The sequence below is a fragment of the Protobothrops mucrosquamatus genome, unplaced genomic scaffold, assembly GCF_001527695.2.
Source record: "Protobothrops mucrosquamatus isolate PMUCROS unplaced genomic scaffold, P.Mucros_1.0 scaffold1484, whole genome shotgun sequence".
In the NCBI taxonomy this organism is placed as follows: domain Eukaryota; kingdom Metazoa; phylum Chordata; class Lepidosauria; order Squamata; family Viperidae; genus Protobothrops; species Protobothrops mucrosquamatus.
The window spans coordinates 199,718-223,802 of NW_015387661.1; the positions used below are offsets into that span (position 1 = coordinate 199,718).

A 24,085-nucleotide genomic window follows, 5' to 3' on the forward strand; every position below is an offset into this window, starting at 1 on the left:
AGTTAGCTCCCAAGTGTACAAATGCTGTTAATAAACATCCAGACATACCACCACACAAACTTGAGTCTGCCAAGTTGTCTGCGACAACCCTAAAATAACAAATTGTCCAGGTTGTCTACTCATAAACAAACAGAATCCCTTGGAAAGTTTGAAATTAACGAAACATTTAGTGTCAGTAATTAATCAACATGGATCTCCAATGACGATGTCAATACAATTATTAATTAAACCTAGGCGTTAAACATAAATAACTAATTAGTTTGTACGGGTTACCTTTTAAAATAAACTGAAGAAATAGTATAATAATGTGATGATTAAATGGATATTTTTGGTACATTTTGCTTCTCATTCACCATTATGATTGCACTCTAGATTAAAATAGCCATAAAAGATAAATAAGTGTGCTGATAACTCATACTTAACTTATTAATGCATCATTGTTTTTCATTTTACTACTTTGGTATTTCTTTTTTCCATGGTCCAACATGGTTGCTAACATTCTGACTTAGATATGTTTCTATATCTTTTAAAATAGACAAATTTTAATGAGCTTTCTATTAACTGACAGGCGCGTGGGAAAGGGAGGAAATCTGATTATTTATCTAAGCAACAGTAGACAGCAATTTAAAGCAAATTCATTCCTCAAAGATTAAAAGTAGGAGCAGTGGCAGAAATGTGCAGATAATTCAAGTACACATACTTACAGTCACTGATAGCTGGGGTCCATTAAGTTGTGCTTGTAAAATGGCCTCATTGATTGAGTACCGAATACCCAGCAATGCCAGTTCTAGATCATGAGTTCCAGCCATTTCATTGGTGAGGTATTCCAGGGTATAGATATATTCCCTCCAATGAATGTCCAGCTCAGATACGCTAGCAAAACAACCTCTCATCACATTTAGACAATATCCTTCACAGGGCCTGATGAGAGTCAGGCCTTGGCAGTGAGGACAATACTGCATTTTCACAAGGCCTCGGATACATTCTTTGGTTAAAACAGCATGCTCAGTGGCATTTAGCACTTCAACACCCATTCCCAAGGCCTGGTTGAATGTTCTGCTTGCCCTCAGAGACTTTGCTAGCTCCATAACAGCTTCTTTGGAATAGCGTCCAAATGGATTGATGTCTTGTCGTGTTTGTCGCAGGCATTCCATATATTCTTCTGACAAGTCCGTCATGCCAGGGTTTATCAAGCGGGTATAAACCAAAGGGAAGAGGCTGTCGAAGAACCGGGAAAATGCTTTTTCCACTCTGTTTTGAGCACCCAAGAGGTAGAGAGAGAGGTCTGTAAAAAGTTCTTTCACAGGCTCAGCTGCCTCCTTTGACATGGATCTGTAGACAGTCTCAAAGAGAGAAGCGGTGTGATTCTCAGCAAAACGAAGCAGGGACTCAAAGGCTGCTGCAGAAATACATTAAAAGTGAAGGGAAAGTCAGTGTTTCCTTAATACAGCTCAACAACTTGGATCTAAATATTAGACCAGTACTAATTATTATGCAGTTGCTTTACAAGACAGCTAGGCATTTTTTTTCTACTTCACAAATTGGTGCAGTTGAAATGGGGAAGGGGAATCTCACTGCTTTTATTGCTTTTCAGTGCTGCTTTGTTTGATGCTGACATAGAATCTCTAAATGCTAGAATACCTGGAAAGCCTGCCCTAATTGGGTATCTACAAAATTTCAATTCCCAGAATATGCCAGTCCTGGGTTTTCTGAGGAGGTAAAGTTATACTGTATATATAGGGATCTTCACTTGGAAAAGCTGGACTACATAGAGACTTCTCCAAAGCTAAATCCATGGTAAAGCAGAGACCATAGTTCACTGAATATTTTTGTTTCCTTTGCAAAGAAATTCAGTACCTGGCATATCCAATTAGGACCAAAAATCTGAAATTTTAGTGAAATGTGGTTCAATGCAATGTACAGCCCTGAATGTTAAAGCATTTCTTCTGTAAATCAACTTCTTTTGTGAAATATTTTAAGAGCAACTGAGAGGAAATAGGGGAGGATTAACTGTCACTCTTCTGACAGACCTTGGCAGATATATAAGAAACATCTGGATTGCAAAGTACCAGCTGAATTAACCCCCAATTAAGACTATGCAACCACTCAAACATTTTATATATAAATTATATTGAAGGGGTAAATAAAATAATAGAATATAAAACTTATAATGAAGTAATTAAAGTTTCTTTACTAAAAGATTATTAAAAGAACTCATGAACAATTCTTTTCCTCTTTAAATGCACTCAAATTCTTGATACAGAAGATAGAATTTCTTGACTTTTCTAGTTCATAAACACATGTAGGTTGGTAAGGTGCAGATTTGTTATTTCTACCATATTGCTTCATTCCCTTTATCCTATTCAACATTGCTTGCTACAGTTGTAACTTTAAACCAGTGCAATATATAGAAAACCTGAGGAGCCCATAGCCATTGGAAGATAACATTATGCTCCATTCAGCCTGCTACACAACCTTAAGATATAACGTGATTTTAGGTTCTGTAAATCTGTGCAATTTACAATTAAAATATGATTCAATGTTTGTTTTCAACCTTTAAAGTATTAAATAGTTTAGGATCTGGCTAAGGGAGTGACCACCATATTAGTATGAACTTGTGTGGTTGCTAAGGTCAACAGCAGAAGCCTTCTTTAAGATATATCTTTGAGGTCCATTCATTATATACACAAGATAAGGAATTTTCTGCATTTCTAACAAATTAATGCATTAACCTCCATTGCTTCTGCCTTTAGGTAAGAGGTCAGGATTGTCTTTCCCAATCATGCCTTTGGAGTTACTTAAGGAGAATTTTAGGTATGGTTGATAGGAAGGGAGATAAACAACTAGTAACTTTTATGTATTTTGCACTATTTACATATGAGCTGCAAGTCTATTAAATCTAAATAAGCAAGCATTTTTGTGTGTTGCCTTTTTTTATCTCAGGCATCTTGAAGTGGTCTAAAATTAGATGGAGAGTATTAGTCTGATAAAAAGAACAATCAAACCAGTATTATTTTCCAATACTACAGTCTTACTTCCTTTCCAAACATGAGGCTGACTTGCAGCAATTCTGTTTTACCCAAGCAATTTTTTTCCAGTTCAGGATTCAACAGATATTTTAATTAATTCAGCAATTGATCTTGCAGCCTAGGACTTCATTTTGCATAAACTAATTTAGCAGTTAAAGAAAAAGTTTAGTCAAGAAGCAGATGAACAAATACCTAGCATAAAACTCCCTTTTTATGACCTATAATTCTTTAATTCAGGGTAGAGTCAGGGAGAACTGGATGGAGCTGAGCGTTTACTGGCTGGATACCCTTTCTGATGCTATGGGGAATACACAGCAGGTATTTTTTTTTCTTTGTGCCCTTGGAGAGAAACATTTGCTGCTACCTAGGATTGAACACAGAACTTTCTGAGTGGGAGGCAAGTGTCTTCACCACTAGGCCACCACGCCGTTCAAACAAATAACTGGAATAAGCCATAGCTATATAGTTTATTACTGTATAATACCGTTTCTGAAGATGTGTGTTTGTGTTACATGTTCAATTTTGAAGCTGACAATTCTATGTGATCATGATATCACAGGATAGGCACTGATTAAATGATTGGAAGCAGACTTGATATAATATTTCAAAACAGTTCTATTAGCTCTTTGAAAAACATGATAAGATTATAATAACTTACAAATTGAATGTTTTTGTAATTCTATGACCCTTGAAAAGAAAGAAAAATTCAATTTCATTCCTATATAACTTGCCAAGTAATATATTGAGGCAACTTTTACAACTCAGCTGTAAAATTGTAAAAATGCAGTTTATAATGGAAAGACTGACATTGCAAAAGCTGTAGTATTGTACAGAAAAGCTACTGTACTCTAAGTGGAACAATGTTTTCTAAAACCTCTCTGTTAGTGTAAATTTGTTAGTGTAAATGGGATGAATGAAAAATGTTGGGAATGTAGACTCTTTGTACATATTTGAATGAATGTTATCTTCCCACAATTCATTTTGTTCCCAATTTCAATAGTTTATGAAACAAAGGTGAAAATGGAATACAATATGGCAAACTTAAACTGGGTCATCTTTACAATCTGTAACCCTAAAGTCAGTTTGTTTTTCAATAGTTAAAAGGTACCATGAGATAAACAAATTGGTTGAATGATATTCCCAGCTCTCGCATATTAAAAAAAAATCATGCTGTGCACACAGGTCAGTAACCTCTTTTATAAAAGAGTAGTTCATTTGTTTTGTGTTGTTGTCCTGTTTTGATTGCATAAAGTATGCAGCTTTTTATCTTATTTGAAAGTATAATTTTCATATATGTCTCAGAATTCTAGATAGATGATCTGTTAAGCCAAATCTGGAAGTAAAGGATGCTGATATAAGTGGAAAATTGTAACTAAAAAGTTGTTAATCTCCAGATCTACTGTACATAAATGAGAGAAAGGTTTTTTCCCTGAACATTCATTTAGGTACATTGTACCCAATTTGTACAAGACATATTCAACTCTAAATCTTCAACTGCTTAATTTATGAGTTATTAAATAACACAGTTGGCTAGATTATACAGAAGTCATATTTCCAAACTAAATGCATGCAGTAATTCAGTGTAACATAAGACAAACTAATCCTACCAGCAAGCCTCCATAAATTCCACTCTCCAGAAAACATATGGCATCCCTACCTCAAGAATTAAATTTACATTATTTTCCATTCCCAAAGGCCCTCTGGAAGATCAAGGACTACATCCCCCCTGAGACACAAGTAGGGATAGAGATTTCTTTATTTCCAGGAGGACTGGCCAGAGTCACTCTATGATAGAGATGGGCGGTCCCTAAATAAGGTACATAAATAAATAAATAAATAAAAATATGTTCCAGACAAGTAGAAAACCTTGTCTATTTGGATTCCTGATGCAAACATACACACTTAGGGAGTGGGAGAACCTATAGCTGCCTTCCCTCAACATTTTTGCTTGATGGGCAGATTCCAACCCATGTTGTAAGCTATACTGGAGTTAAAAAGTAACAATCACCTCCTTGAATCTCACCTGGAAGCCTAGTAGCAACCAATGCAGCTCCTGCAGTAAATGGCATCATGTGGGCAGAACAACCTTAGCCCATCACTACCTTGGCTGCTGCTGCTGCTGAAGAATAAATTAACCAAGGAAATAGCTTGACATAACAAACTGGCTTCAGATATACTTCCTGCTTAGCAAAATGCTTAAGAGTATACAGTAAGTTACAAACAGCTCCTCTGGCCCTGAAAACGCAAACTCAAGAACTAGTTACTGGAAAGAGGATGCCAACTCCTGAATATTGCTCAAGGCATGCTGACTACACAAAATAAATGCTAAAAATACCGGGTTGCTCTGGGAGTCAGTTCTATTGCTGTCTTTTTCATGTAAATAAGATCACCATGTAAGCATTTGCCTTGCCCTGTCTTAGTGGACAGAATCTTGTATTCCGTTTCCTGCACAGTTCAATAAAATTGATTCAAGCAGATGATGTGGTCTCCACTTGTCATTTAGATCAGGGTGTTTCCCCCCTTCACTCCAGTTTACATCAGCCGCAGTTTCTAAACTATTTTCATTCAGAGTGAGATGTAGTAGTTCAGACACAAAATAATAAGGCCATACGTGATTATAACAAAGCCTTTCATTCCAGTAACAGTGTTCAAGATGAAACTGAGCCAAAGGTCTCCACTTGTTCTTCCAGAAGGAGTGTAACACTTTCATATTTTTAATCTTTGGTTCTGGGTAGGATGGTACTTCCTGTGCAGAGCAGATTCACAATCCAGGAGATTGACTGGATCTACAGTCCCATTCAGATCCTTATAGACTTATCCTGATCTTAACAGAACTTAACAGATCTTAACAATAAGAATTTTAGCACATCTGCTGCATGCTCCAGAGTGGATATAACAATTGGATATCTTCAGCTTGGTATTAATTTCTGACAACATGCTGGCTTCGTGCAGATATTGACCATAAGGATTAGTGTGGTTGTAATATATTTTTCAGTCCGGTAGAAATCAAAATAAGCTGTTATTTTGTTCATGGTAGCTTTTTATTGTCATCATTATTGGCTTGACTATGAAAAAGAAACTTTAGATATAAATTTAATTCACTTATTAGAATAAGAGACTTTCTTCGTCTCAAAAAGGATAAGATTATAGTCAGGAAACTATTTTTTTATATAAAATGCACTTAATCTTTTTTAAAAGCAAAATTCTTGTCACTACATGTGTGTGTGCGCGCGCACGTGTGTGTGTGTGTTATATAAATATATAACAGTATCTCAATGAGCCATGCCATTTTGTGGGTAGCTTCTACTTATTTTCAGCATATTTACTTTACTTTTTTCATTTAATGCAAAGGAGAGTACTGAACTATAGACTGACAAGCAAATCATACTACATCCAAATTTATTTGAACATCAATTTCTTTTGTTTTCATTTGTCCATTTGCGTCTACTTTAGAGCTAAACAACCAAATCGGCACAAGTGTCCAGCCTTTCCTTGTGAAGGGAATAAAAGTATAAATTGCTTTTAAGATTTTTGTCAGACCTTTGAATGTTTTAAGCATACATGCACACTGGCTGCTGAATATTTCAAGAAAGCAGGCCAAAACCATATTCCAAGGAGAGCATTCCGTTCAAACATTTTATCATGTACTCACAGCATGCTTGACTTCACAGCTGATGTTACGTCTGCAATGCCTGAACACAGCTGATCAAACATAGCTCACCTCTGGAAACCATGTTTTATTTGCCCTTCTTTAAAACTAGCTGCTGGAGAATAGCCAAGATATTATTACAAGATTTCACATTTTCTCTGACTTTGTGTTGGAGGTATAAGGAAACCTCCATGCTGGGCAGCTAATGAGTTTGCACCCTAGGGAATTCAGTTGATGCCTAACATTAATAGAAAATAAAAATGAGACAATGCTTAATGCATGACACTGAAAAAGATTACCCTCCAATTATACCCTGGTCTCCTACACAGCAGGCTCATTCAGAATGCTTTTGCACAAAACAGCACATTCTCAAAGTATGGAATCATTGGACAGAGTAGGAAAAAATGTGGTAGGAATATAAATGTTGATTTATTTTACTGAAAAGAATGCAAAACCAGAGATTTCTTTAATTACATATTTCTTAATGATCTAATCTCCCCATAATCCAATGGAGTTATTATACCTGTCCAAATAACCAAGTGCAGAACATTTTGCACACTTCACTTTATTTGCAGAATCCAACAATGAAAGCAGAGTGGAATGTATGGGTCTTGGAAACTGTAGAAAAAAGCTACACAAAAGAACCTCTGGTACAAAAAAAGTATTATCAGTAAATGAACATTACTTCCATGTGATACATACTTAAGAAAAGGAAATGGCAAATTTAAGAAGAGAACATAAATCATAGCACAATTTATCAGATTAAAACATTTTACTAACTCACAATCCTGGGTTGTATAAACAGAACATAGAATCAAGATCACAAGAAATATTAGTACCACTCTATAAACCCTAGTAAGACCACACCTGGAATACCAATTTTGGTCACCATGCTACAAAAAAGTTGTTGAGACCTTGGAAAAAGTTCAGAGAAGAGCAACTAAAATAATCAAAGGACTGGAGACTAAAACATATGAAGAATGGCTGCAGGACTTGGGTTTGGCTAGTCTAAAGAAAAGAAGAAACAGGGGTGACATGATAGCAGTATTCCAGTATTTAAGGGGCTGCCACAAAAAAGAGGGGGTCAAACTATTCTCCAAAGCACCAGAGGGTAGGACAAGAAACAATGTTGGAAACTGACCAAAGAGGGAAACAACCTGGAATTAAGGAGAAACTTCCTAACAGTGAGGACAATTAACTAGTGGAACAGCTTGCCTTCAGAAATCGTGGGTGCTCCATCACTGGAGATTTTTAAGAAGAGACTAGACAGTCACTTGTCTGAAATGGTATAGGTTTTCCTTAGTGGTGGAATTCAAATATGTGAACAACCGGTTCTTTTTGTCGATGTCGTTTCCGGAAGTCCATTCTGGGCCTGGGCAACAAAAAATTAGCTACTGGTTCTGTTGAACTGGTTGAATCCCACCACTGATTCTCTTGCTTGAGCAGGGGACTGGACTAAAAGACCTCTAAGTTTCGTTCCAGCTCTATTCTATTCTATTTGATTCGATTCTATTCGATTCGAGTCTTTGATTTGAAAGAACAATTACCCAATATTTCTTCAGCCTAGTGTCCTCTATTTTGGTTAACTGGTTTATTTATGGTCATCTGGTCTTTTTTAGACCTTACTACTCATTTGCTAATTTTATTTGATAAGCTGATAAAATGCCACCTGATTTGCAACTCTGTGTTAAGAAAAAAAAGAGTATGTCCTTTTTAGTTACACTGAAAAATCTAGTTCATAGAGAATATGAACATGTGAAGATCCATGCCTACCTTGTGACATAAGCCTCATTTCCTGAAATAAGAGAATTAATGTTAGTTTCCATCGCCATTTTTAAAACAACATTTATTGTATAATTTAAACAAGGGTACAGCGTACTTGGCAGAATCGCTCATTTTTGCTCATTCTGCATTCAGTGGTTTAGGCATATAATGGTTTTTGCATTGTGATAATCTCTTCTCCCTTCAGCCTTTGATCCTTCATGAACCCCACTCTGCATTTTTGGATCTCTTCCAGAACTTGAATTTAATGAAGAAAGTATCTTTCTTATCAATTTGTTTTAATATAATAGCTAAATAGTTACTTGACTTAATCCTGGTCCCCAATAAGGTTGGCTAGCTGTCCAGTTCAAAAAATTAGCATGATTATAACTATGATTGTGCAATATATAAATTTGAAAAATTTCCTTGAACTTGAAAGCCAGGAGCAGCTCATTACATTAAGCCTTTGTGGCATGGATGACACATACAAAAGAGATAGCTGGGTATCCCAGGTAATCCCAGTTCTAAGATAAAAATCATCCTCCTCGGAGACCAGACCTACTGTACTTTCCTTGAATAGCCAGTGCAAGCTAGGCCTCCAAGTGGCTTCCTTTAACATAATTTTCCATGAAACTGTGATTTTTCTCCTTTTGTCCTTTTAAACTGTTATCATCTGAAAATCAGAGTGAGATAGAAAAAAACAAAAATAGACACAGACACACAAATGTTAGAATTTAGGTAGGTGCATGTTTATATATTTTTACAAATCACACCATGCAATTATTTTGAAAGAACAAACGTCCAAGATACTTATTAAGAATAAGTTAAGAAAGAATCCTTTTCTGTCTTTAAGAAAAGAGAAAAATGCATAGATAATTTTGTAAGACTTTTCCTGTTCCATAAACCCAGTGCTCATTTTTCTGCCGCGCAAATAAATCAGATTATTTTTGTCATTTAGGAATTAGTATTGTATACTATTAATACATTTTCCTATGCAACAACTGTTCTGCAACAAACAGATATTTAAGAACTGGATAACTATCAAAGTTGTGACAATAACATTCAGTTCTGGACTTCCTTCTAACCCTCTAAGCCATGATGGATACAAATGACTAATTTTACAAACAATAGAATTGAATATCAAAATGTGGATGCAGCATACACTTCGGAATCAAATATATTATGGAATATATTTTTTCCATTTCAACTCTTAGGGAAAACAAAATTATCTTCTGTCATTAGGGACAGGTTGATGACCTTTATTCATGACTTGGTCCTATGTAGATTAAGTCACTCTAGTCCTTACAACAGCACCGTCTGGTCTCTTAACTAGAAATGTCATCTAGTACAAAAATATGAAATGAGGATTACAAACTTAGACTAGTTGCACAAAACCAAATCTGCCAGTATGCAAAGAGTTCTCCTGGCTCCTGGTATATATCCAGTATTTATCCTATTTAGTGCAGCTTTGCTTGTTTCATCACTGTATTCCTACTTTCTGTTACTTACTATTTTCAGAAGTATCATTGCTATTTCCTAAGCTACCTTGTTCTTGAGTGAAAAGCAAGATATCAACTTATTGATTTATATGAACAATATGTCAAGGAGAAGCAGACTGCATACAGGAATGGACTCTTTGTGAAGCCTGCACTTCCCAATATTGAGTTGCAAGTAAATCCCATTAATTTCAGTTTGGATTCCTCCCAAATTAGGTGCATAGGGCTGCAGTTTTAATCTAATGAAATAAATTGACTCACCAAATTGATGCATGTGCAGTATGCTTGATATAGTTTTTATAATTATATTAGCCCTTGAAATCTGTAATTAGCTAAGATAATCTATGGCCAGCCAGAATAAAATTCAGTCTGTGTAGCAAGTTAGATCTTCTTTTCTTTGGATTATTTTGTACCTTGTTCTCCTAAACTAATTATAAAAATTATATTTCAGACCTGTATCAATCAGAGGAATTCAGCTATGTTATAAAATATTTCCTGTTTGCTGATGCCAATTTTATTTTTAATTTAAGCATGCTGCACCAGCAAATGTCAGAAATCTGTTTGGAAATAATGACATGACAAAATTTGCACTTCAGATTTAAAAATGTGAATTTGTCTGAATTCTTGTGGTAAAATAATTTAAAACACAAAAATACTAAGGAATGGAACCAGCGCAGTGATTGTCTGGTTAGTTATATTTTGTCTCAAGTGCTCTGTCATTATTGTATAATTTATAGATGGGAGAAATTGCTTTTATAGACATTTTACTTTGAACATTTCACATTGTATTTGACAAAGTTTAAATTAATAAAAGATATATGCAAAAATTGCTAATCAACCACAGCAAACATAGTTGAGACAAAATTAGTATAAATGTGCTTAAAATGTTTTGGAATATTTATATATTAGTATAATTACCTCAAGTGCTGTGCTTGGCTGCCTACAAGCATGTGTGTGCTTTACTGGCAAGGACAGCAGAAGTGTAGTATAGTGGGTGCATACACAGATAACCAAGCACACCATTTCACAGCAAGTGCCTAAACTTTCTAGAGGATCTACCTGCTTTAACGTTTCAAGGGGAGTTGCTTTGCTTGCACAAAATTTCTTTGAAATATACTTCTTTGCATAGACCTAAAAATTTCATGGGTCAGAAAATAAAAGCAGGGTAATGATTTTAGGATTAACCTTTCCTCCTACCTCTAACATTCAAAGTAGATCTTCTATTAGACATGTGATAAAGCCAAGATGGCACTCTCTATCACTTTATGTTTTCATTCATTAACTTCATTTCCTACTTATTCTCTGAGAATTTAAAGTCCTGTGGGGTAAGTGAAGAGCGTTGCCAGCCTAAAGTCATTCAGTGAGTGCCATTACTGAATTATTGCCTTCAATATTGCCTACTGAATTATATTAACTATGTGGTTACATTTCTGACCTCAGAGAGATTTCTTTACAGTCTAAAAAATATTTAGACATCTTCATCCTCTTAAACTTTCTTTTTGAATCCAGCTATTTTCAGGCCTTCCAGATTTTATAGTATACAAAAGGCAAACAAGTATATCCAATATTTGGAAACAGAACCCCTGTGAATTATGAATAGAGAATATTATCAGGGGATAATTACCGGTATATCACTATTCTATTGGGTAGAATTTAAAAACTGAAAATACTGTAAATCTCAAAGGTCCCTGTAGACACTTTAGGAAAAAGAGATTTGAAGTCAAATCATAGACTGCAAGGAGGAGTTAGCAAGTAGGATCAAATGGAAGCAGAAGCTTCTCAGGTTATCCCAAGACAGAATGTTCAGATGCTGTATCCTCTCTATTTGCACCCCTGTGCATTCCAGTATTTCATCTCTTTCCTTGATTCCAGGATTCCTACACTTAGGTACTTATTTATTTACAGAATGTACAGGTAGTCCTCAATTTATGACCAATCCCTTAATGACTTTTTGAATTTATGACAGACTTCACTAGAACTACTTGCAACTGTTTTCAGAGTTATGACAGCCACACACCTGCATACACACTCCAAGCCACGTGATCACTTTTGGGGCACTTGATGGCTCACCTTTATGGTCGTCTGCATGTCCTTCAGTCACATGACTGTGATTTACAATGTTTTTTGCTGGTTTCCAGCACTAATTCCAATTTCTGGCAAAAAACATCCATTGGGAAAAATGTTAAGCATTCACTTAATGACAATGGTGTTCACTTAATGACCATCATAAAAAGTCATTACTTTGAATTTGGTCATATAATGCCTTGACTTACAACTGCACTGGTTTTTGACCGTAGTGCTAGGCTCAGTTAAGTTGAGGAGTACTTGTATATGACCACCCATTTCATGCAGTAATTCTAGGTGGCACACAACTAAAAAATAAAATTATTTTCATCTTCCAGGCCAAACAGAAACTCCCTACTAGATAACCTGCACTTTATATCATAAGTCTGGGTTGTACAAATGAAGATGTGTCAGTGTCTGGAGGCTGTTCAGGTCTGGATATAGCCAAAAAGACTTTAACTCAATTCTGACAAGACTGAGTTGTCAGTCCCCAGAATTGAGGATGTTATCTCTGAGGTAACATTTTCCCATTCAAAACTCAAATACAACTTGGGAGTCTTCTGAACTCACAGCTACAACTTGAAGAACAGGCCTTTGCACAATTTTATTTTATGTACCAATTCACTTTTTCCTCAACTGGGAAGCCCCTAGAATAGTTCCTCATACCTTATTCACTTCACAATTAGAGGATTGCAAGGCTCTGTACATGGGATTATTCTTAAAGAACATCCATAAGATCTGGATATCTGGGGAGCCACTTAACTTTTTGCCCACCTGATACATTCTACCAGAATTATATTTATGTTGATTATGATTGTGTTCCTGTTCCCTTCTATTAAATGTTGTTATCTATAGGACTGAGAAAGTGTGCCTTCTCTTATTGTGGTGCGTGCCCTCTGGAAGATCATTCTCCCTAGAGATATGGAGTGTGTCCTCTTCCTCTTTCCAAAAAGCTCTTGCACCTAATTATTTGTGGATCCTGGTATGTTTTTTATTATGATGATAATAATAATTTGGTTCTTAGAGTTGTTATTGTTTCTCATTTGTTCATAATCCAAATCAGTGGCTTAGTAAAGAGGAACATGGAGAAAGACACTGAAATAAATATTGGGGATTATATTTTAGTAAATTAATTTTATTTTTGCAATGAAAAGTATCAGTCCATCAGATCATTTCAGATAATAAACTGATTTTGGATGGGGCTTCCTCTGTAAATTTGGTATATATCAATTTCTTCCATTCCTGCTCCTCAAGAACAGCTCCAAGGAAATATAATTCTTAAACAAACTGGGCCGATAATACTTTGTAAAAGGAAACCGAAAATGACGCATGACAAAGTTCACGGAACACACTACTCTATATTGTGGTTTGTTGGCATATTGTGGGAACCTAACTATCATAGTCTGTAAGATTAGTTAGAATGTCTTGGGTGAGAAGAGAAATGTCTTTAAGCAAAAACAAAGAAAGTCCAGTTGCAGTTTGAAAAAGCACCATTGAGGCAACCATGACCTGGATGGTTGAGAATCTCCATAGAAATTAGTTGTGATTTATTCAATAAGACTTAAAGAAGCTTTTGTTTAGCAACCTGCATCATCATTATGCTTCCTATCTCCTAGTTCTCAAACTTTCCCAAATGCTAGCTAATGCACTTCACTGGCATTTAAAGTTGGCAAACCTGAAATATTTTTAACAGTTTTTGTGGACTTAAGATGAAAACAAAGCTATGTATTATATCAGGGCATATGGTATCACTTCTGCTTTCATGGTTATTTCTGGGATGACTGAGATTGTCCCTCCTTATTTACATTTCCAAAGTAATTTACTCCAGGTAGAAACCAATAACTATTTCAAAACAAAACAGTTCAAATAACCTAACAATAAAACAGCAGAGTGTTAAAATTTGTACTTTATTAGATTAAAAAATTAATGTACAGCCTGAATAATGAAATGAATACATGTAAAAGCCCCACAGCTGTCTCTGAAAGTACTAAAAGTCATAGGCATTATTAATTTGTATATGTAGGCTATTTTCTTTCTGCAGTACATTACATTTAGAAATATTTTACAATACAAATCAAAACAACTATAATCCAATCAATTAAGATATAAGTAAGGGGGTTGAAAATAAAATACAACACAATAAATTGAAATCATTAAAAACTGAGCACCAGATTTAATCATAGATTTTTGCTGATATCCTCAGATATTTTCTGTAATTCCTGGTAAGCTCCAGACCAAATGCTTATAGTCTATGGAAACTGTACCTGATGAATGACAAAGCCTTTCGCTAATCTACACTGTCCCCTTTAAAAGAAAATAGATCAAGTAGATTTCAGAAATATGCAGCTTGATATAAAAGGTTTTAATGAAGAGACAATAATGCAATGAAATGTTTTTATTTCACTTAAGATGTTTTATCATTAAGTGCACAGTAGATTGTTTCAAGAGCCAGTTCTGTGGTATGCCAAGGCAAATTTTGGATTTTTTATTTTAAAAAAAATTATCTTAACTCATATTTTCCCAAAAACATTGGACATAAAAATTTCAAAGGTTTAGGGATATTAGTCTGTAGGAAAAATGTGACACATTGTTCCTTCCATGCTACAACAATGTATGTATGTAGTTGTGTATGTGTATGTATAAAATGCATATATTTTCAGTTTTTATACCATAGCATAGCTTGTTTTCATTATTATGTTCTGGAATTCTATACAGTGTACAAAATATATGATATATTCTGCTAGTATTGTAAAGGAATTATATGATCTGTTTAATTCTGTTCAAAGTTCCATGCACAGAATTCTCAGAAATGTCAATGCTGTGTTGGAAGATTAGACAGCAACAAAAAGGTATCTTTATCTCATTGCTGCTCTCTAGTGGCTGTCTCGATTTTTGCAACCCAGATCTGCTATATAATGAGGCTAACCACATGCAAACTAATCTTTTCAAATTCACTTAAATCATGGTCTCATCATGTCTAGAAAGATAATCTGGAGTTCGCTGTCCTGATGCTGAAAATAAGCATTATTTTGTTGCTGAAAAAATAAAATGTAATAATAACAAGAAGGCAGATTTGCAATCATCTATATGCCTGCTCCTCAACATTCTGATTCTCTAGTATTTTTTTTTTAAAGGAAATAAAGAAGACTGTGGCAAATAGTAACACTCTAACAAATCACAACAATATGATTCCATATGACCAGTCTGTTTGCCACTGGCTGCTTTCTGGAAGGTCGCAGACAGGTAGGAATTCAACTGAAAATAAGTATTCCTGCCCATAATTGCAACTGGAGCATCCAGTTGGAGAATCTTCAAACCATGAATAGATTTTTCAGTGGAATTATCTAGAGCAAGTTATTCCTGCATCATTAGGCTTCCTAACCAGACATTCCTCTGCCTTGTCTCTGGATTTCATTTCAGTTTATTTACCAACTCTACAGCTGCCCCAAAGTAAAATAGCAAAGAGATAGAGCTAAGTGTCATCCACATATGGATGCAAATTATCCCTCTAATGATTTTAAGTGCCCTTGGTTTGCTAATTCAAAATGGAGTTTATAAGATTGTATATATAGAATGAATGGCATCAAAATTTAAAACCTCATATTTTGAAACACTATATGTGGGAAACAAGCTTTAAAATTGGATCCCATCTATTCTCTATATATATAGTTTTAAAAGCATCTAAGTTAGAATACAATGAGGTCCAGGCAGAAGAAGAACATCGTGGCTTCAAAATCTAATGGACTGGTTTGGACAAAACTCAGCAGCACTTTTTCGTGCGGCTGCTGATAAAAACAGGATCGCCAACATGATCGCCAACGTCCGATAACGGATATGGCACAAGAAGAAGAAGAAGAATCTTTGCTAGAAATCTATCTTTGTGTGTGTACATTGATTCATTCTTGTGTATATCTTCTTTTACTGTAATTTTATGATAAACTAAAAATAAAGCTTCATTGGATCATGGAAAATGTCCAAATATCCATATGGTACAGACTCCTACTAGGAGGGACTGTAGTAGCGACTGCCTTGCATGTCGAAAATTTTGAATGATGAGGAATTTGAGTTTATTTGCTAAATTGAACATGAATGACAATTTTGAAAAAATCCTTGTTCCTTTTCTACTTTTATCTTTAAAGTTTCTGATGATACAGATGCTAACTATAATGGATTACATAAACAAGTAATGGGTCTTGTTTACTATTCTCTATATTACATTTCAACATAATTGTATATTATTTTATGTAGTGCAACTGGATAGTGATGTTTATTCTTGTAAAAGTGAGTAGCTTAGAGTAAAGCAAATTTGTACAAGCAAAGAAAAGACTGCGCTCCAGATGTGAAATAATCTGTGGGATAGTAACTTTCTTCTGTTGAAAGGAGGAGAAATTGAGGAAATCTTAGTCTATTACTACAGCTAGAGGCAACCACTTTTCTCCTGAATAAAACACAAAGACAAAATGGAAAACCTAGGAATTGTAACTTCAGTTTATGTAACATCTAAATAGTTTGTACCATTGCCCACACAGAAAATAACTTCCCAGGAATAATAAAGTATGCTCACATTTTTATTCCAGTCTATGGGTTGCATTTGTTCATTGAAAAGGCAGGTGTATATTATACAATACATTTATTATATTATTAAATTTATTATGATTATTATTATTTCTATGTATATTAATGTCTTCTCTTCTGGCAGATTAAAAATGGTAGTGTAATAAAAGTTGCCCTTTTCAAGCAGCCTAAATCTGCCCCCCACCCTCCATTTTTCATTAGGCATAATCTTTACTCAATCAAGGAGATTGCCAATCCCACCAATTAACCAATCTAAAAGAAAACATTGCACCCAATCTGTTAGTATTTTAAAAGCTGTCAAAACAAGATATTGGCTATTAACCAGTACAATTCCATACACATCTCTCAGAGGTCATTTTCAACTCCAACTAATGTGAGTATAAACCACAATCCAATGTTCACTAACTTATGAATAAATATTACTGAATGCAACATACAGGTTCATACAATGTGCTAATCCCAAACAAACTACTTCAACAAAACATGATTGAGCAAAACATGGTTTAGCATGCTGTATAAACTAGTTCAATAAATATCACAAATCTTACAGAACTTGTCAAACAGCACAGTCCAATATTCCATGTGTATATTACCATTTCTTTCAATAACTTCCAATATTTCAAAGCATAGTTGCATTATATACACATATTGCAGACTCAAGTTTCAAAAAACACATTTGTTTACATGACATCTAATTGCATACTTCAGAGATTCAGAGATACCCAATCCTCATTTCTAATGAATGCTCATCCCTCATCACAATTCTGTGGAACAGGAATAGATTTATAAGTACATTTCAATATTGTACATGGCATAATGTATTTCATATGAAAGGAAATTAAAAAATTGCTCTGCTAATCTTCTCACTTTTCACGCTTTCCAATTTTAAAAGTGAAATCCTGATAACTGCAAATTTGGAAAGAGGTAAATATATTTCATTTTCTATGTGAAAAACAAAGCTCTGCTTCTATACATGGCTAATCATTTTAAATAGAAAAAGAAAAAGCCATTCATTTTCAAGTCAAGGACATTCATCACAAGTGGAGTCTGTAGTCAAAAACGCATATTGTATTGTAATATGATTCTCTAAGACTCAAGCAGGTATAACTGACAACATGTTGGCAGCCTAGGAAGCAATCTAGCACATCGGTTCTATTAAATCATTTCTGGCCAGGAGTCCATAAGACACAAAACTACTCAACAAATTAATTTCATCACATTGAGGGAGGGAGGGAGGGAGGGAGGGAGGGAGGGAGGGAGGGAGGAAGGAAGGAAGGAAGGAAGGAAGGAAGGAAGGAGCTGCAGATATTCAAATATATATAAACATATGCCCAGCTAGATATTACCAGTAAGAAACAGATTCCATCATGTGGTGGTATACTAATGCAAACAGATAGCAGATCACACAAATGTCTGGCTCGAGGTCAGTGACCACCTCATCATGGTTATCTGGAAAATTAAGCTCGTTCTTGTATAGTTCTTCTGTGTAGTTTTGCCACCTCTTCTTAATCTCTTCTGCCTCTGTTAGGACACTGCCATTATGGTCCTTTATCATGCCCATCTTTGCATGAAACGTTCCCTTCATATCTCCAATTTTCTTGAAGAGATCTCTGGTCCTCCCTATTCTATTGTTTTCTTCTATTTCTTTGCACTGTTCATTTAAGAAGGTATTCTTATCTCTTCTAGCTATTCTCTGGAATTCTGCATTCAATTGGGTGTATCTTTCTCTTTCTCCCTTGCCTTTCGCTTCCCTTCTTTCCTCAGCTATTTGCAAAGCTTCCTCAGACAGCCATTTTGCTTTCTTGCATTTCTTTTTCTTTGGGATGGTTTTAGTTGCTACCTCTCTTTACAATGTTGCGAACCTCCATCCATAGTTCTTCAGGCACTCTGTCTATCAGAGCTAATTCCAAAAAATCTATTTGTCACATCTACTGTATATTCATCAGGGATATGATTTAGTTCATAACTGAGTGGTTTAGTGCTTTTCCCTACTTTCTTCAACTTAAGCCTAATTTTTGCAACGAGAAGCTCATGATCTGAGCCACAGTCAGATTGTTTTTACTGACTGTATAGAGCTTCTCCATCTTTGGTTGCAGAGCACATAGTCAATCTGATTTCTGTGTTGACCGTCTGGTGATGTTCATGTATAGAGCCGTCTCTTGAGTTGTTGGAAAAGAGTATTTGCTATGACCATTGTATTCTCTTGATAAAATTCTATCAGCCTTTGCCCTGCTTCATTTTGTACTCCAAGGCCAAACTTGCGTGTTATTCCAGTTATCTTTTGGCTTCCGACTTTAGCATTCCAATCCCCCATGATGATAAGGACATCATTTTTTGGTGTTAATTCTATAAGCTGCTGTAAGGCTTCATAGAACCGGTCAATTTCATCCTCTTCAGCACCATTGGTTGGGACATAGACCTGGACTACTGTGATATTGAATGCTTTGCCTTGGATTCGAACTGAGATCATTCTGTCATTTTGGGGATTGTATCCCAGTATTGCTTTTCCTACTCTTTTATTGACTATGAAGGCTACTCCATTTCTTCTGAGGGATTCTTGCCTGCAGTAGTATACCTGATGGTCCTCTGAATTAAATTCACCCATTCCTGTCCATTTTAGTTCGCTGATTCCTAAGATGTTGATGTTCAGTCTTGTCATCTCTTGTTTGACCACATCCAGCTTACCTTGATTCATGGATCTTACATTCCAGGTTCCTATGGAGAAAAGATCTTTACAGCATCAGACTTTCCTTTCACCACCAGATGCATCCACAGCTGAGCGTCCTTTCGGCTTTGGCCCAGTCGCTTCATTCTTTCTGGCACTACTAGTACTAGCCCTCTGCTCTTCCCCAGTAGCATATTGGACACCTTCCGATCTGAGGGGCTCATCTTCCAGCATCATATCTTTTTTCCTTTTGGTACTGTCCATGGGGTTTTCATCGCAAAGATACTGGAGTGGGTTGCCATTTCCTTCTCCAGTGGATCACATTTTGTCAGAACTCTCTGCTATGATCTGTCCGTCTTGGGTGGCCCTGCACAGTATAGCTCATAGCTTCATTGAGTTACGGAAGCCCCTTCGCCACGACAAGGCAGTAATCCATGAAGGATTACAAACTATCGCACCATTACACTCATTTCACATGCTAATAAAGTTTTGCTTAAAATCCTACAAGCTAGACTCCAGCAGTAGGTGGCTGACCGGCCGTACTCAGCATTTGGTCCTCAATGGAACCGCATCTACATGGAGGGAAGTTTGTAGTGGGGTGCCCCAGGGCTCTATTCTAGGCCCAGTGCTCTTCAACATATTCATCAATGATTTGGACGAGGGGATAGAGGGGGAACTCATCAAATTTGCGGATGACACGAAGCTGGCAGGACTAGCCAACACTCCAGAATACAGGCTTAAGATACAGGAGGACCTGGACAGACTTGAACACTGGCACTATCTAACAAAATGAAATTCAATGGTGAAAAAAGTAAGGTTCTACATTTAGGCAAGAAAAACCAAATGCACAGGTATAGTATATGGGGTACCTTGCTCAATAGTAGTAACTGTGAGAGGGATCTCGGAGTCCTAGTGGACAATCACTTAAATATGAGCCAGCAGTATGCTGCTGCAGCTGCCAAAAAAGCCAACACAGTGCTGGGCTGCATTAACAGAGGGATAGAATCAAGATCACGTGAAGTATTAATAGCACTTTACAATGCCTTGGTAAGGCCACACTTGGAATACTGCATCCAGTTTTGGTCATCACAATGTAAAAAAGATGCTGAGACTCTAGAAAGAGTACAGAGAAGAGAAACAAAGATGATTAGGGGACTGGAGGCTAAAACATATAAGGAACGGTTGCTGGAATTGGGTATGTCTAGTTTAATGAAAAGAAGGAGGAGGGATGACATGATAGCAGTGTTCCAATATCTCAGGGGCTGCCACAAAGAAGAGGGAGTCAAGCTATTCTCCAAGGCACCTGAAGGCAGGACGAGAAGCAACGGGTGGAAACTGATCAAGGAGAGAAGCAACTTAGAACTAAGGAGAAACTTCCTGACAGTTAGAACAATTAATCAGTGGAACAACCTGCCTCCAGAAGCGGTGATTTATTTATTTATTTATTTATTGAATTTTTACCCCGCCCTTCTCCTTGCGGACTCAGGGCGGCTAACAGGCTGATAAAAACAAATACAAAAAATACCAAAATACTATCATTAAAACATAATTAAAAAGAAATATTAGATTGGCCTTTGTTATTTTAAAATTATATTTAAAACCCCGCTAAAAATTACCCCTTAGGCCAGTCCTGCTAGTTGAAATAGCCATGTCTTAAGGGTGCGGCGGAAGGAAGGGAGATCCGGGATCACCCGGATCTCTGGGGGTAGTTCGTTCCAGAGGGTGGGAGCTCCCACAGAGAAGGCCCTCCCCCTGGGGGTCGCCAGCCGGCACTGTCTGGCTGACGGCACCCTGAGGAGACCCACTCTGTGGGAGCGTACCGGCCGACGGGAGGTAATCTGAGGCAGAAGGCGGTCTCGGAGATATCCAGGTCCGATGCCATGGAGCGCTTTGAAGGTGATAATCAACACCTTGAAGCGCACCCGGAAAGCCACCGGCAGCCAGTGCAGCTCGCGCAGTAACGGTGTTACATGGGAGCGACGAGTCCCTCCCAACACCGCCCGCTCCAACACTGGAAGTTTTTAAGAAGAGACTGGACAGCCATTTGTCTGAAATGGTGTAGGGTTCCTGCCTGAGCAGGGGGTTGGACTCGATGACCTCCAAGGTCCCTTCAACTTTACTATTATTATTAGTAGTAGTATGTGGATCGAGAACTACCAGAAGTACAGGCAGGATTTCGAAGAGGCAGAGGAACTAGAGATCAAATTGCCAACATACGCTGGATCATGGAGAAAGCTAGGGAGTTCCAGAAAAACATCTACTTCTGCTTCATTGACTATGCTAAAGCCTTTGATTCTGTGGATCACAACAAATTGTGGCAAGTTCTTAAAGAGATGGGAGTACCAGACCATCTTATTTGTCTCTTGAGAAAATCTATATGCGGGTCAAGAAGCAACAGTGAGAACTGGACACAGAACCACTGATTGGTTCAAAATTGGGAAAGGAGTCCGGCAAGGCTGTATACTGTTGCCCTCCTATTTAACTTATATGAAGAGCACATCATGAGAAAGGCAGGGCTAGATGAATCAAAAGTTGGAATTAAGATTGCCGGGAGAAATATCAACAACTGAAGATATGCAGATGATACCACTCTAATGGCAGAAAGTGAAGAGGAACTAAAGAGCCTCTTGATGGGGGTGAAGAAGGAGAGTGCAAAAGTTGGCTTGAAACTCAACATTAAGAAAACCAAGATCATGGCATCCTGCCCTCTCAATTCCTGGCAAATAGAAGGGGAAGAAATGGAGGTAGTAACAGATTTTATTTTCCTGGGCTCCAAGATCACCGCAGATGGGGACTGCAGCCAAGAAATTAAAAGACGCTTGCTCCTTTCCATCTGAATTGGCTAGGTGGTACACCACTGACACATTCTCAAACTCTACAAGGAAAAATAATAGAATGGAATAGAATAGAATAGAATAGAATAGAATAGAATAGAATAGAATAGAATAGAATAGAATAGAATAGAATAGAATTATGCATAAAATATACATTTAATCCTTAAAAGATACATTTAACCCCTTTCCATATTAATTAAGGAGTCTAGCCACAGCATCATAGCAATATTAGAATAGAACAGAACAGAACAAAACAGAACAGAATAGAACAGAATAGAATCTGGAACGGACCTTGGAGGTCTTCTAATCCAGCTCCCTGCTGAAGCAGGAGAACCTATACCATCTCAGACAAGTGATTGTTTAGTCTCTTCTTAAATATCTCCAGTGATGGAGTGCCCACGATTTCTGAAGGCAAGCTGTTCCACTGGTTAATTGTCCACTGTTAGGAAGTTTCTCCTTAATTCCAGGTTGCTTCTCTCTTTGATCAGTTTCCAACTATTGTTTCTTGCCCTGCCCTCTGGTTCTTTGGAGAATAGTTTGACCCCCTCTTCTTTGTGACAGCCGCTCAAATACTGGAATACTGCTATCATGTCACCCCTATTTCTTCTTTTCTGTAGACTAGCCAAATACAAGTCCTGCAGCCATTCTTCATACTAAGCAAACTTCTGAATTTACTCAATCTATTCCCTTCTTCCCTTTCCCATTTTTTAAAAAACTACATACAGACAAATACACAAATACTTTGGAAATTCAAGTAAAATGGGTGTGTATGGGAAGAAACAAATAAGTCTGAGAACAAAGTTGTTCTGTTGTCTATAAAACTCTCAACAATTAGCAGTGTTCCAATATCTCAGGGGTTGCCATAAAGAAGAGGGAGTCAAGCTATTTTCCAAAGCNAACAATTAACCAGTGGAACAACCTGCCTCCAGAAGCGGTGAATGCTCCAACACTGGACGTTTTTAAGAAGAGACTGGACAGCCATTTGTCCGAAATGGTATAGGGTTTCCTGCCTGAGCAGGGGGTTGGACTAGATGACCTTCAAGGTCCCTTCCAACTTTACTATTATTATTATTATTATTATTATTATTATTATTATATACAAGAATATGTGCACATTTACAAGTGAAATATGAAGAAAACAATGTTTTCTGCAAAACTGTAAAGTATTGCATCCACCCAATCATTGGGAGTTTCTAATTCAGAACTGCCAGCTGGCCTAGAAACCAAATATCCTGCAGACCTTAGGCCAAGATTCCAGCACTCAACTGCATCCAGGGGAAAAGACTCAACACTTTCAGTTAAATAATGAATGAAGCCACTTTCACCATACCCCTACTTCTAATTTCATCAATATGACAGTTTACAAAAGGGTTTGTGTCTGTCTTGAAGGGATCAGTTTGAAATGTATCCCAATAGGAATGTCCCACAGGGATCAAGAAAATTAAGATGGTGGTCACATCCATCATGATGCACATTAAAAAGGTATGACTTTGATTTCATGGATGTGGTCACCATCTTAACTTTTTTAATTCCCTTTTGGCAGAGACCCCATTTAACAAGCATTTTAAAGTTTCTGGTTTCAATTGTTTGCACTTCCCTGGGCTGGCTTTTTTTTCTTCTTCCTAGCATTTTCCTGCAAGCACAGGGTCTGCTTTTCTGGATCAACCAAATATTGATCCATTGGTTGTGCCTCGAATTAACTGACCTGCTTGCTGCCAAAGCCTAATGTCATGGACTGAGAGAGAGTGACTGGCTCCAAATCACCCAGCTAAAGTGGGACTAGAAGTCACAGTCTCCTGGTTTCTACCCTGGTGCCATAACCACTAGACCAGACTAGATCTCTTCTTTGTGCTTTGTGTCAAGCAAAATCAACACTATTTAAGGAATTTCTGGCATTATCAGGAAAACTTCATTTGTTCAATTTTTTGTTATTATTACAAACAGGTCTAGTGGATGGTGGAGCTGAAAACATATCTTTTTTAATATTCATATGCCTAATACCTACACTGACT

General features: G+C 36.8%; 1 protein-coding gene across 1 annotated transcript in view; it reads right to left on the reverse strand.

Moving 5' to 3' along the window:
* Positions 1–24,085, reverse strand: part of LOC107293037 (glypican-5-like) — a 222,156-nt gene that overhangs the window by 131,469 nt on the left and 66,602 nt on the right. The window contains exon 3 of the mRNA XM_015822166.2: positions 705–1,399. Within this exon, the coding sequence (XP_015677652.2) occupies positions 705–1,399 (695 nt within the window). The remainder of the gene's footprint in view (positions 1–704; positions 1,400–24,085) is intronic.